At 37.9% G+C, this 13,841-nt stretch overlaps 1 protein-coding gene across 1 annotated transcript; it reads left to right on the forward strand.

Annotated features, from left to right (window-relative positions):
• The first annotated feature begins 1,647 nt into the window (after positions 1-1,647).
• On the forward strand, positions 1,648-13,577 carry samhd1 (SAM domain and HD domain 1). Its single transcript, XM_010741581.3, has 16 exons — positions 1,648-1,975; positions 2,164-2,230; positions 2,373-2,445; positions 3,158-3,318; positions 4,888-5,003; positions 5,174-5,244; positions 7,934-8,092; positions 8,574-8,674; positions 8,782-8,890; positions 8,970-9,061; positions 9,180-9,295; positions 10,740-10,879; positions 11,122-11,217; positions 11,342-11,446; positions 11,585-11,722; positions 12,556-13,577. Exons 1-16 carry the CDS (start codon positions 1,795-1,797, stop codon positions 12,706-12,708), a joined length of 1,878 nt encoding a protein of 625 aa, XP_010739883.2. The 5' UTR covers positions 1,648-1,794; the 3' UTR covers positions 12,709-13,577.
• Positions 13,578-13,841: the final 264 nt, after the last annotated feature.

Genomic DNA, 13,841 nt, shown 5'->3' on the forward strand with positions numbered 1-13,841 from the left:
ACCATCTGACTTATTGAAGAGCCGAGTCCGCGTCCTGTCCAGAGATCCCGACCACGTTTGTTCAAATGATCTAACCGTACTTTCATGTGAAATGCGGACAGAGAAAACTGTTTTAAAAGATCCGGCACTGCACGTCCAACGTCCTCGTCACTGTACGTAATCCGGGGTTTTGGCATCAACCCCCTGGCTTCATTCGCTCTAATATATCTGGCTCCACCCAAAGAGAAACGACCTCTGTCAAGTTGTCCATATGTGGCAGGCAACACACCGGAAGCAAGGTGTGTTACTTGTAAGATAAAATACTTTGTTCCCACTGGTTAGGGTTTACTGATATACAGGGAGGTACAGGGAGGAAGAAGGGCTTTAACAATTTATCATAAATGATAAATGAGTTATCTATTTGTTTGTTTAATATATTTATTTTCTATTTCTCTATTTTCTTTTTTTGTAAATATGTATTACTTAGAAATGTATGTTTGGGCAGTAAGATTATTAATTGAATAGTGGAAAAGGGGTAGGTTTAAATAAGCATATGCTTCATCCTACTCCTTTTCAGACATGTTGGGTTCACATTATTACTTTTTGCTGTTTTGACTATTTCCATTGGATTTGTTTGTTTTTCAGTTCACTTTGTTGTGTTACCCTCACATCAAAATAAACTATCTATCTATCTATCTATCTATCTATCTATCTATCTATCTATCTATCTATCTATCTATCTATCTATCTATCTGATGATCATAATTGACTCAGTCTATGATGCTGATTAGAGGGTGCTGAACAACTTAGGTCAATAGTGTTCATCATAAAAATGTCTAAACATACTATTGTATGAAATGTATAGGTATTTACTGCTTGACTGTAGTAGATGCTGTGAAAATAAAAGATAAGATGGACTTTATTTATTTAGATTAAATTCACTTGCTACAGCAGCTCACAATACACAAGGTGGATAAGAAATGACTCCTAAGGAAATATATTTATAGACAGGAAATATATTAAAAAATTGAAGATAAACTTGGAGTAGAAAAATAAAATAAAGCAACAGTAAAATAAAATAAATATACACTTATATGCACCTTTCAAGTATACAGATATGCATGCATGTTGGATCATTTGTATCATGGAGGACATAATATATATTATGAAGGCCATATACTAGAGTTTGAAATCTAACCGAGCAGTTCCTGTGTCTAAGTAAAACCAATCCTCCAGTGGCCACTTGAGGCTGGCTACATAACAAATCAATCTCCAGAAGCCCCTATATTAAAATGTCCAATTTCACAGCAGAAATAAACATGTTTACAGCAAAAAAAATAAAAATAAATTAATAAATAGTTTTGGTCTCTATAGCTAATTTCCCCAATTCATTAAATTTCTATACATCTCACCCATTTAAATCATAACGGATACGATGTCCATATTTATATCGTCTATGGTATTTCACCACCAGCAATGTATTCTTATGGCTTTGAAACAACATGTTCATGTTATGGCATAAAATATAAACACAATATAACTTGAGTCGGGTTTTATTGGGCAAAGTGAAGTGGTTTCGGTTTCGTTTTAAGTTTCAATTCGACTTTTATTTTGAAAATAACAACCGGAAACGTTGCTTGGTTTAACATGACGCACCCGGCATCGAAACAAAACCCGGGTATTTTTTTCACCGCCTCAGTGCAGAGCTACCCGATCAGCTGTTAGCAGTCGGCGGGGGAAACATTACCGGCTTTAATCCTGCGGATCTCGGCTCTTCTAACTCACCCAAAATACCGCCTGCTTTGCCAGATCAACATGGCGAACCGAAAACGACCATTTGATGCAGCTTTGACCCCCGATGACAATTTCAAAACACCAGAGAAGAGAGTGTCAGTGGTCCGGCTGCAGGAGTCGGACTACACGCAGTGGGGTGTGGAAGAAACGTGTCGGTACCTCCGAAGAGAAGCTCTTGGAGAATGGGAAGAAACATTTAAAGGTTGGTTTTCTGCACTGATAATACAAGAGCTTTCACATTGTTGGTGTAAAACACACTAAGTCAGTTGAGACATGCGCATTATTACTATTATTATTATTATAATTGCCGCTAACATGCTGTCTCCATGTGCGTGTGTTGTGACAGAGAGTGTCAGAAGCCGATCTGATATGTTTTCTCTGTTCTCCCAGCACAAAAAATCACAGGTGTTGGCTTAAGGTATCTCACGGATGCAGATCTGGAGAAGATTGGCATAAAGTAAGTGTGTCCTAGTGTTAAACTGAGTTGTGGAATTTGTGAAAGTTGGCCTAGGGCAATGTGGGCCAAAGGAGGGAAAGACCACATTACACTTTTAACTGTGTAACCTTTTAAATGTTTTATATTTTTGTGTCTTGTCCAGGTGCCTCGGTGACCGTCTGAAGATCCTACACAGCCTCAGGAAGCTGTGGCACATGGAAGCTGAGCCAAATAAGGTAAGATAATGTTCACTCTCAAGGCTATGAAGATATGACAGACATGATAGAACAATCAAGAGGAACTTGTGGGGCAAACAGCAAGGACGTGTGAAAAGAAAGGAACCGAAGATGCCCTCAGCTAAAAACAAAACAAAACAATACAATAAGGTTACAAGTTGCAAAGTGATTGTTAAAGAGAAAGGCGGTGTGGTATGAAATGAAGACAGACTAGTTCCTCCATCCTTTAAGGTGAATTTATGTGTTTCCACAGATGCTATCACTCGACACTTAGCCTTTTTGCACATTTTCAAAGTGCTAGATTAGCCCACAAGCCTTCATCTAGTCAGTGATCAATAGGCTTGTGATTCAAGAGTCAAGGTTAGAGATCAGAGCCTTTTCTGTGAGGGCCCAGAGACTCTGGAACAATCAGTGTAGGGAGATCTGCTCTACATCCTACCTATGTAACCTACCCTTAATTTAGTTCATTCTACTTCCTCTTATTTTACCAATTATTTGAACTAGTCCTTTGTTGTTTTTAAGCCCACCATGTTCTATCCTGCATTTTCTTTTATTCTTTAGTAACTTTTATTTAGATCTATATGTTTCTATCCTGACTGGCTTCAAACCACTCTGCCACCCAAAGAAACACAGGCTGGGTTTATTGGCACTCTTCCGTTTTTGATAATGAATGGAGGAGTAAATAGTTGTTTGTTGTACTGTCTTCTACCAGGTGTTTAATGATCCCATCCACGGGCATGTGGAGTTACACCCTCTTCTCATCAAAATCATCGACACACCTCAGTTCCAGAGGCTCCGATACCTCAAGCAGCTAGGAGGGACATACTTTGTCTTCCCCGGAGCATCTCACAACCGGTTTGAGCACTCCATTGGGTGTGTTCTCAGTTAATTAGTGTTATTTATTATCACGATGCATCATCATGCTTTGCTGTTAAATACATATAAAGCAATGAAACCATGGAGAGGACACAGTAAAACTCATGATATTATTCACTCATGTAGACCAACATTGGAAAACTGAATCCAAATCGTCCGATCCATTGGAATCTCATGCCTCCAAACTCAACTCCTCTTATCAATGCCGGCATTGTTTTTGTGATGTTTGTGCATTAGAAAACAATGACGTCAAACTCATCGAAAAAAGTTGCAACAAAAAGGAGTCATAGTGGAGAAGGAGAAGACATGTCCAAGACATGGCCTTCATTACATGAAGAAAGAAAGGTGACGAGAGTGCTTGTTGTAACTTCAGGCGAGGGTGGAAACACCAGAAATATGCTAACACAATTTTATACACAACATGGGCTTAAATTCCAAGTATGTATCCATGTATGTAACACTTAACGCATGAGTGCCACTGCTTCCCAACCAAACAGCAAATCCGTTACTGAGAGTACAGTAGATTTACCCTCAATAAATAGCCCGCAACATGGGCACACTTTGTTCTTTAAACATGAAAATCAAAGTAAACAAAGGCTGTATCAAGAAATGGTTCCAGATTAAACAGTGGAGATTTTGCAGGTCTGAATCACATGCATGTTTCTCTTTTTCTACTGCTGTATAGTCCTACTTTTCTTCAGTTCAATTGGACCAATAAGCAGAATCAATACTGGCAATGGTATCAACAAAATGTGTGTCAAAATTTGTTATGTGTTGTTGAGCAATATTTTCACAAGGATTGGTGCGGCAGGAAATTAAGTGGATGAATGCAGGTGAAAGGCTGTGACGTATCAAACGGCCGTGTTTATCTGCTCAGATATGGACCGAGTGTCATCTGCAAATGTTCCTTCTTTCACCTCCTTTCACTCCATTTAATTGATGCTAACTGTTACGTTTCCTTTTATAAGTAGAAACAATAACACTGACAACCAACAACGAAGGAACACAGGGAAGACAGGAGGCAGTCAAAAAAGAGATTTATTTGCCATATTTAAAGGAAAAAGGTGAACAACAAATGTAGGTTTGAAAGATGTGGGGGGGAAGCAAGAACTGTGGGGGTTGCCAAACAAAATAACCAAAGTACAAAAAAATAGGGCCTAGCTCAACCTTATCTGGGAGAAAAGAAAAAGCAAACAAAACATTCTTATCTACCAAAATCTCTGAAAAGAATAAAAATACACCAGAGGCAACAACTCATAACCTAGTGTGATAACAATTACTTTCTGTGTGCACGAATGTATAGGGTACCCCAGTCTTACCTCAGTTCTATCCCCCACCAATTAGCGCCAATCCCCAGCTCTTCTGGAGCCCACAGGTGGCAGCCAATCCTCCCCTTCTCACCTGAAGGACAAAGGGAGGAAGGAGAGAGAGAAACACAAACCTATACACGTAACACTAACCTTGAGAGTAATCCACTCAGTCAAAAAGATTGATTGATATGATTAGAGCGTAGGTAAAATTGTTTAAAAAAGTCTTTTTATTTATCTGTCATGTGTGCTTATACAGGGTGGGTCACTTGGCAGGACGGCTTGTACAAGCTCTGCATTACAAGCAGCCAGAACTCCTCATCTCTCGCAGAGACATCCTTTGTGTTCAGATCGCTGGGCTCTGCCATGACCTGGGTGAGTACTTTGCAGGTCTTAACATGCTTCACATTTAATTACAGTGCTTTATTAGTGTATGGGAATAAGTAACAATGAAAGTGAAACTATGTTTATCTTATTCTGTATAGGAATAAAGGCAAAGTTCTCACACAACAAAGTTAATAAATTGTATCCATCTTTCTTTCAAGGACACGGGCCGTTCTCCCATATGTTTGACGGGATGTTCATCCCCAAAGCACGTCCAGGAACTACCTGGAAGGTAAGAAACTGTGATTAATATGTTCTCTTGTCCTTGTACAGAAAGCACCAGTGAGACAAAATAAAAATACATTCATGGATTACTTATTTTTCTAACATTAGTTTCTTTCATCTTGAGTTATTACATACATACATACATACATACATACATACATACATACATACATTTATTTATTTAGTGGACGCTTTTATCTAAAGTGACTTACAGAGAAGGGAACAATCAGGGTATAGTGCGATAAGAAAGCGTTACTGCAACAATAAGTGCTATGACAATTCTTGAAGGGGTAGCTTCCCATGTCCAGTTGTAGGTAGTGCTAGGAGCTGGGTCTTCAGGAGTTTTTTAAAGATAAAGAGGGGCGCCCCTGCTCTGGTAAGAACTGGTAGTGCGTTCCACCAACGGGGAACAACAAATGAAAAAAGTTTGGATTGCCTTGAGCGAACAGGTGGCAGAGCCAGGCGTCGCTCATTGGAGAAGCGCAGCGGTCGTGAGGTTACATACACCTGTACAGGGGTGTTCAGGTAGGTAGGTGCAGTACCGGAGACAACTTTGTAGGTGAGCATTAGCGCTTTGAATTTAATGCAGGCTGCAACAGGTAGCCAGTGGAGCTACATGAGAAGCGGGGTGACATTAAGACAAGTCAGATTACACTGGGGAAAAATTTAGAAAAAAAAAATCTTTTGAGTTAAATTTTTATGCTGATTAAAACTAAAATTGGCGTGCTGATTCCAAAATTGCAGTCAGTTTTTTTTTTTTCTAGCATGTCAAGTTTTTTCTCCACAGCTTACCCTCCAGATAAGAAAAATTCTACTGATTAGCTGTAGTAAGGCTTGCCAGCTGATTACAATTGGACTCATCTACAGCTACGTGGCAACTAGTTTGTGCAGTCACAATTGAGACAGTATGGTGAGAGGTGTGTGCAGCTCCCAATAGGTCAGTACTATCAATATCTGCAAATAGACAGCTAGCATAGTAGAAATGAAGAGGATGTGTGCTGGCTTTTCTCTTAACCTTGTAACCATGGGCACACCGTTGTAAGTTCTATTTGGTTTTATGCTGTTTTTGTAGTTTTCAAAGCTTGTAACTATTCCATCTTAGTGTTTAATTTACATAGGTATATATTTCCTTTGTTCCAGATCATGTCTGCTCCTGCCACTTCTCATCGTAAATGGTGCTAGTTTCACCATTCCAAATCAGAGGGCATCAGTGCATTTGTCAAACAAGCTTATTTTGCATATTTTTAAGTAAAACTCAGTGATCAAGACAAGCCATGGGCCCCTTACAAAGTGTGCAAGCAGTGTGTCGAGAGTTTACGAATGTGGATCAAAGGAACATGTGAAAAGTTGGCATTTGGTATCCCCATGTTTTGGCGAGAGCAAAAAGATCATTGGACTGTTACTTTTGTTTAGTGAAAACAAGCACATATCTGTTAAGTACAGTATTTTCCATATTTTTTTAAGGAAACAGGGATCCTATCATTCAAAAACTTGACATGATAGAGAAAAACTGAGATTAGTTTGGGATTCCGCACCCAAAAATTAGTTAAAAAACAGCTGTCAGACCTAACTGCACCCAAAAATTAGTTAAAAAACAGCTGTCAGACCTAACTCATCAAAAATTGTGTCCCCCAGTGTTATTTACCGTAAATCCAACACTGACTCACAAAGTCCTTTTGTTGTTGGCATGTTTCTGTTGTGCTGAGGTTCCAAACAGCGGCTATGATTCATTAAAAAACTATTTAGCAATCGAGGACATGCAAATGAAAACACTCCTTGGTTTAAAACATACTAGTCAAGGCATGCTCATAAACTGAACTAAATTACCACAAAGAATAATTATTTAAAAGGGCATCTAAGTTCAATTTGTTTGGCCACACGTCTCAAAGATAACTATATGGTTTAAAAAGAGCCTGACTAACACTACAACATTCCACTGCTCTTAAAATAAGTTACTGGTTGCTTTAGCAAGATATTTTTAAGAGGAACATACTGTATGTGGTGTTTGTGGGGAGGAAAAAATGTGAACAACCAAAAAAGTCAGACTGACCCATAGTAACTACTCCCTGTAGACATTAGACAGTCTTTGGGCTGGCTATTTCTGTAACTGGAAAAAGCCCTGTGTTCCTTGTTCCTATTGTGGAGACTGTTAAAGCTGGAGTGATCTACTGTTTAATGAGAGTCCACTGCAGCCTAAAGCAGCCTCTCTTTTTTTTTTGCATCAGAATCAAAATGCCTACCTCTTAATCTCATCCCTTGGCATTAACTATAAGGTCACAGTTTGCCCTTCTTTCATTTTTGCTTTTAAGTGTGTTAATTTATAGTTTATATCTATAGTTCTAAAGTGCTGATGGCCTTAAATTATAGCAAAAAAACTAACTTAACTTAACTTAAACTTAACTTTTTAGCATGACAGTTGGGGGTTACATTGGTGATTGCACTTAGTAGTCCTTCTTATCAGTGATTCAGAATGAATCACTGATAAGAACTGCTAAGCACACGGCCATTATGTAAGTTATGACCACAGACATGCCGTCTGACAAACGTGAGAGATAAGAAAAGTACTCCCATTTATGTTCTATGATGTTTTAGCTTAGATAAGTTTTCTGTTTGAGTAATCAGTCACTGTGCTTTCATTTTCTTATTGCGGCCTTTCACATTTCTGTGATAATATAATGAGTCTGATTCTGTTGCAGCATGAGAAGGCCTCTCTAGCCATGTTTGACTACCTGGTGAATGACAATGGCCTGAAGCCGGTCATGGAGCAGCATGGCCTGGTGCTGCCTGAGGATCTGGACTTCATCAAGGAACAGATTGCTGGACCACTGGACGCTAATGCAGCTCAAGACCAGACAGTAACTACTTCTGCCTGTTTTTTCAATGTCTGATTTATATCTAAAGTAACTTATTATACAATTCATGAAACATTCATTCCAGCTTTCCTTGGACTCTCGCAGACTCTTGCACTATTGTAATGCTGTATGCACAGTTTACAGTAATAATATGACCTGTATTTAGACGATTCTGATGGCTTGTTATTGAGCAACAGATGATGGTTGTTCCCGTGAATGTGGACACTATCTGGTCTTCTAACACCGGCCTGAAATTAATTATAACTTTATAACTTACATTAATATACCCTATCTGTCCTTATGATTGTATATTAAATGCCATGTTTTATCTGTATGTCTACGTCGTCTTTTACATTTGTTCTTGGCACTGTGTAAAAACACACAGAAAGAAGAGAGAGGCACCTCAAACCAGACTCAAACTCCTCATATATACTTAATCATACTTGGCAAATTGATCTGATTCTAATGTCTGTTATCTTGACAGTGGCCGTATAAAGGCCGTCCAGAAGACAAGTCCTTCCTCTATGAAATTGTGGCCAACAAAAGAAATGGCATTGATGTGGACAAGTGGGACTACTTTGCCAGGTGGGTTTTTCATTGATCCTTTACAGTGTTTCATAATAATTTCCCAAATCATATATTCAATATTATTATTTTAAGTTTAATTATATTTCATCACTGTCTTCTCTCAGGGACTGCTACCACCTGGGCATCCAGAACAACTTTGACTATCGGCGCTTCCTAAAGTTTGCCAGAGTGTGTAAGGTGGATGGACAGAAGCACATCTGCACTAGAGACAAGGTGCCAACACTGTTACTCCTTTTTTTAATCAGCTTTTAAATGATTAGTTGTGACTAAACGCCAGTAATTCTTTTTACAGGAGGTGGGCAATTTGTATGACATGTTCCACACAAGGAACTGTCTCCACAGGAGAGCCTACCAGCACAAAGTGGGCAACATCATAGAGACTATGTGAGTAGCTAATCTCTCTGATGTGTCTTCTTGTCTTCGCCTCATGATTCACTGTCTTGTACGGCACACAGCAAAATGTTCTCAGAAATGATAATAATGTTGAGTATGATTTATCCAGGATCACAGAGGCCTTTTTAAAAGCAGACAAGCACATCAAGATTGAAGGCTCAGGAGGGAAGCTGTTCACTCTCTCCACAGCCATAGATGACATGGAGGCCTACACCAAGCTGACAGGTCTGTGGATACCACTGAGTGCTATTACCTTGGGTTTTGACATTAAGACTCGGGGAGGAGATGCAGCTCCATCTGTGCTATCTCAAATGTCGTTGCGACATCACTACTTCTACTTTTACACAGTATTTGATTGAAAACACGTCACACAACTCTTGTTGGACCACCCCATTTAAAATCACATGGTGAGAAAGAAATCCAAGAAATGGATCTTAATATGATGCAGTCCAGTGTAACACTACCACTAACAACGACCTGAATTATAAACACCCCTTGGAAAGTTTTAACTTTTGTAAAGGAAGAATATGTGGCAGCGTTCTTGTACTGGATTGTTTAAATTGTAAAGGTGTGCCTTTTATAAAGTGATTAATAGGTTGCCATTGAGGCAAGATCTACAAATTACAACATATTCTTTTTTTTAAATGCTATATTTCACTTTCACTCTATCCAACTTAGTGGATAAATGATACATTTCATCCGCCCACAATTACCCACAGTGAATTAGCATGTGTGACACAACTGGAAAATAAAATAGTATGTTTCCAGAACAATGAGTGCAGTGTTTGTTACAAGATCCTTGAACTCTGCACATTAAAGGACCAGACCACTCTATTGGACAGAGGGTTAAAAGTGTTGAGCTGCTCCTTTTTTTTTTTTTTTTTTTTTTTTTTTTTTTTTTTTTTTTTTTTTTTTTTTTTTTTTTTTTTAAAGAACGGTCCTTTGTTTGTCTTCTTCCCTGGTGTTGTAAAATGTACACTGCAGAGAGGGAGAACAAAAAAAAGTTTTACACTGATGTGTTTATTTTAAATATTTCTGTTCAATATATTAAAGCTGTTCAGACAGTGAAGACTGTGCAAATGTTTGCGGGCTTCTCCTGGTGAATAGAGACATTTACAAAAAAAATATAAAATATATATGACCATAAATCCAAAACAATATAAAATATTAAATATACAATATTAAAATCTTTTTTTTCAAAACATTCTTTTAGTACATACGACACAATCTATCATCTTAACCCATCATGGTAAAAATGTTGAATGATATAGTATATATAGTAATAAAGTTAAAATTTACAAGCAAACTAATAAATGACATGTATATTGGATGTCCATTTTTTTAAGGTTGTATCAGTCCTGGACTATGTACAAATAAATAATAGTAATTTAATGCACAAACTATTTAAATCCTTGCTTTATACCCAGTTAGATTTGTTAAAAAGGAATGAATTTCCTCTTAAAATTAGTTTGCCTTATAAAATGTTTTCCCTTACACGTTTGTGACATTTGGCTGTATTGGCTTGTTATTTACACAGTAAATTTGGTTTGAAAACCAGAATAGTGTTTAAAATAAAGAAATTGAGTTAATGATTTAGTAACTTTGGTGTCTTTGGTTTGCTTTATCCGACCTATCTAACCTGTCTACTAATTTTCCGTTTGTTCTGTAGATCATGTGTTTGAGCAAATATTGAACTCCTCCTCCCCGGAGCTGGCTGAGGCACGACAGATTCTACGCAACGTCACCTGTCGACGCCTCTATAAGTGTTTGGGCCAAACTCAGGCAGACAAACCCATAAGTGTCACCCAGGTGTGTGTTTGTTTCTATATGGTAATACACTTTTGCTTGTCACAAAATCCATATTTGTATTAGTTGATCAGTTAAAAATCTATTGAGCCACGGTACACAACATACAATCTAATTAATCATTTTTGCATTTGTCTTATATATATAAAACTGTGATGAAAATCCAAGGTTTAAATGTCATCTAATGTCACTGCTAATATGAAATAAGTAACACCTTTCGACTCTTGCTTTCTCTCCTCTATAAGGAGAAGACTCACTCCTGGGAAGCAGATTTGGCTCGATCCACCCCTCAGAGTGGCACCCAGGGTGTGAGCCTTCAGCCAGAGGACTTTGTAGTCAATGTGAGTTATTTTAATCAAATTACTTTCAATGTAATACAGTCTGTTTGCGCCAAGCTCCAAAATCTTATTGTTGTATTGATGTATGTGGTTTATCACACTTGATGATCTAAAAACTCTCTTTTAGGTCATTTCTTTGGACTATGGGATGAAGGAAAAGAACCCCATCAACAATGTGCGTTTCTATTGCAAAGATGACATAACCAAAGCCATACAGATTCGCAAAAACCAGGTCAGAAATAAATGCCAAAGAATTCAAATCTTAATATTTCTTGAATGAGCTTTAAATTGCTGTTTGCCACTGCAAACGTCTGAAATGTCTGAAATGTATGCTTCACAGTAAACTCTGCACTGCTGTCATTCTTGTCAGGTGTCTAAGCTTCTTCCAGAGCAGTTTGCTGAGCAGCTGATCAGAGTTTACTTCAAGAAGACAGATGACAGGAGCCTGGAGGCAGCTAAGAAGCACTTTGTCCAGTGGTGCATGGACATGAACTTTTCAAAGCCTCGGGTAATATTTATCCATCACACTGTAAAGATTTGTGCAGTTATATGCAGTGACAGTGTTGGTTGTTGAACATGGCATATGTACTTTGACTCTACCACAAACTTGATAATGGAAAACTAATGGAATAACAAATGTAGAGGACTGTGGAGAAACATAATGATCAGGTCCCTGTATTGGTTGTATTTTGTGTCATATGAGATGCACAGTGGCAATATGATGCACAATTCTTCAGATTGTACAAGATGGTGCTTGTAAGATGATTTTAAAAATGGTCAAAGCACTGACTGGAAATTTACTTTGTAGATGTTTTATGTTGCTAACTACACAAGGTACTTCAGCTTAAAAGTAAAGTAAGTGTTTGGTGGTAAGGGTGTACCACGCTATTTTTTTTAACTTCAAAACAGCATCAGTGTGGGTTTCAGTGCTGTTATTTGATCGTTCCTTTTCAGATCAGAAAGGTAACCATGTTTGCCAAATCTGCAATTTGTCAAGATTGTGTCCCAGAGAGCCAAAAAAGATCTTAATTAAGCCGTGTGAGTTAAAGATAAAGAAGGGAAGTGGCAAGGTGAGATGCCAATACTGCTGGAGTGAGCTTATTGTTGTATCTGCCTAAGTAACACAACAATGACAACAAGTCTACAGAACCAATGATTAAAACATTCAGGAAATCTTTGAAGTGGCAGCATGAAGTGGAGGCAGGTTGGAAATAAGTAGTACTGTAAAGATGTGGGGCCATGCTGAGGCCACATGGATCACCTGCTGAGTTTGAATTTACTGTGATGCCCTCATGCTGACTTCTGTTCTTTGGTGTGTCTGTTGTTTTTATTCGAACGCAGGATGGAGACATAATCGCACCTGAGCTGACTCCTCTGAAAACCAGTTGGTCGAACAACAACGAAGGCGAGGGTGACGAAGGTAGCAGTTCCAGAGCAGTAAACCATGCTGCTGTAAATGGACAACAGAAAGCCAAAATGCAGCTTTTTAAGTAAGAGGTAGAGAGCACATTTACCAAGCATCTGTTACACATTTGGTAGACGGGACAGTTTTGAGTGAAGATTGTATTTTTCTACAAAGTGAGTGTGTTGATGAGCAAAGATTTAAAATCATTACTTCTATTTGAAAACAATATTCACGCCAAAAAGTTTCATTTGAGAGGATTTGTGCAAGCATATTCCGGGACTGCACTCAGGGTTTTTATAGACAGTATTATTTACATTTTTGTTTTAGTTTGATAATTCTTAATTAGGTTTTATTTTGGACTCCCCTTTCACATTTTTAAGTTGAGTTATTTATACATATCATGTATTTGCATCATGCACTATAGATCATGGTCAGTTCAGATGATTTATGTCCACATATTTCAGGGCAGTGTGTTTTCCCGTTGATGTGTTTCAGGGCATTCTTTTATTCAGCTTTTAAAATACATTAAATCAAAAGTTACTTTACATACATACAATTTCTGACAATTCAAGTTAACATTTGTTTTTATTTGGGATTTTGATTTGAAGTGTGTTCTGGTTGAGTGTGTTTATAAAATACTTTATTTATTCTTTCAGTAATTGGCTCAGCTTGAGTGTTTTTGTTTAAAGGTTTTTTCACCTCATAGATCTTTGCAACATTTTAATGCCTGTTTTGTATACCATGTAAAATGTTTCCTCTTACCAGAATGTGGTGCAGTCTAATCAGTCTGTCCTGCCTTACAGCTGGTGGTTTTGTTTTGCTTGATTGTATAAAAAATATTTTTTGAGAGAATGTAAAGGGAAACCTACCAAAGGGTTTGAAGAGATCCTGTTAATGCTACTACTATTGAAAGGGGATGAAAACAGTTTGAAAATAAAACTCTTTGTCTCAGTCGTGTCCTCCTGTAACTAAAGTTTTTGAACACCAGAGAAAATCATGCATTTAGGTTAGACTAGGAAATGTTTTGAGTGGAAAGTTTAATCTTGTCTTCTTCAGACATCCAAATTTTCACTTAGTGCTTCCCTCCCCCCCTATATACATCAAGGTCATAGAAGCATTCAGGTTCATAAATAACTCCACTAGCTACACGGGTCCTTTTTTTATAATAAAGGTTTATTCCTTCGAGAAGGGTTAAATCTGGGGCGACTGTAGCTCCATGAAG

This window comes from Larimichthys crocea, chromosome XV, assembly GCF_000972845.2.
Source record: "Larimichthys crocea isolate SSNF chromosome XV, L_crocea_2.0, whole genome shotgun sequence".
Taxonomy (NCBI): Eukaryota; Metazoa; Chordata; class Actinopteri; family Sciaenidae; genus Larimichthys; species Larimichthys crocea.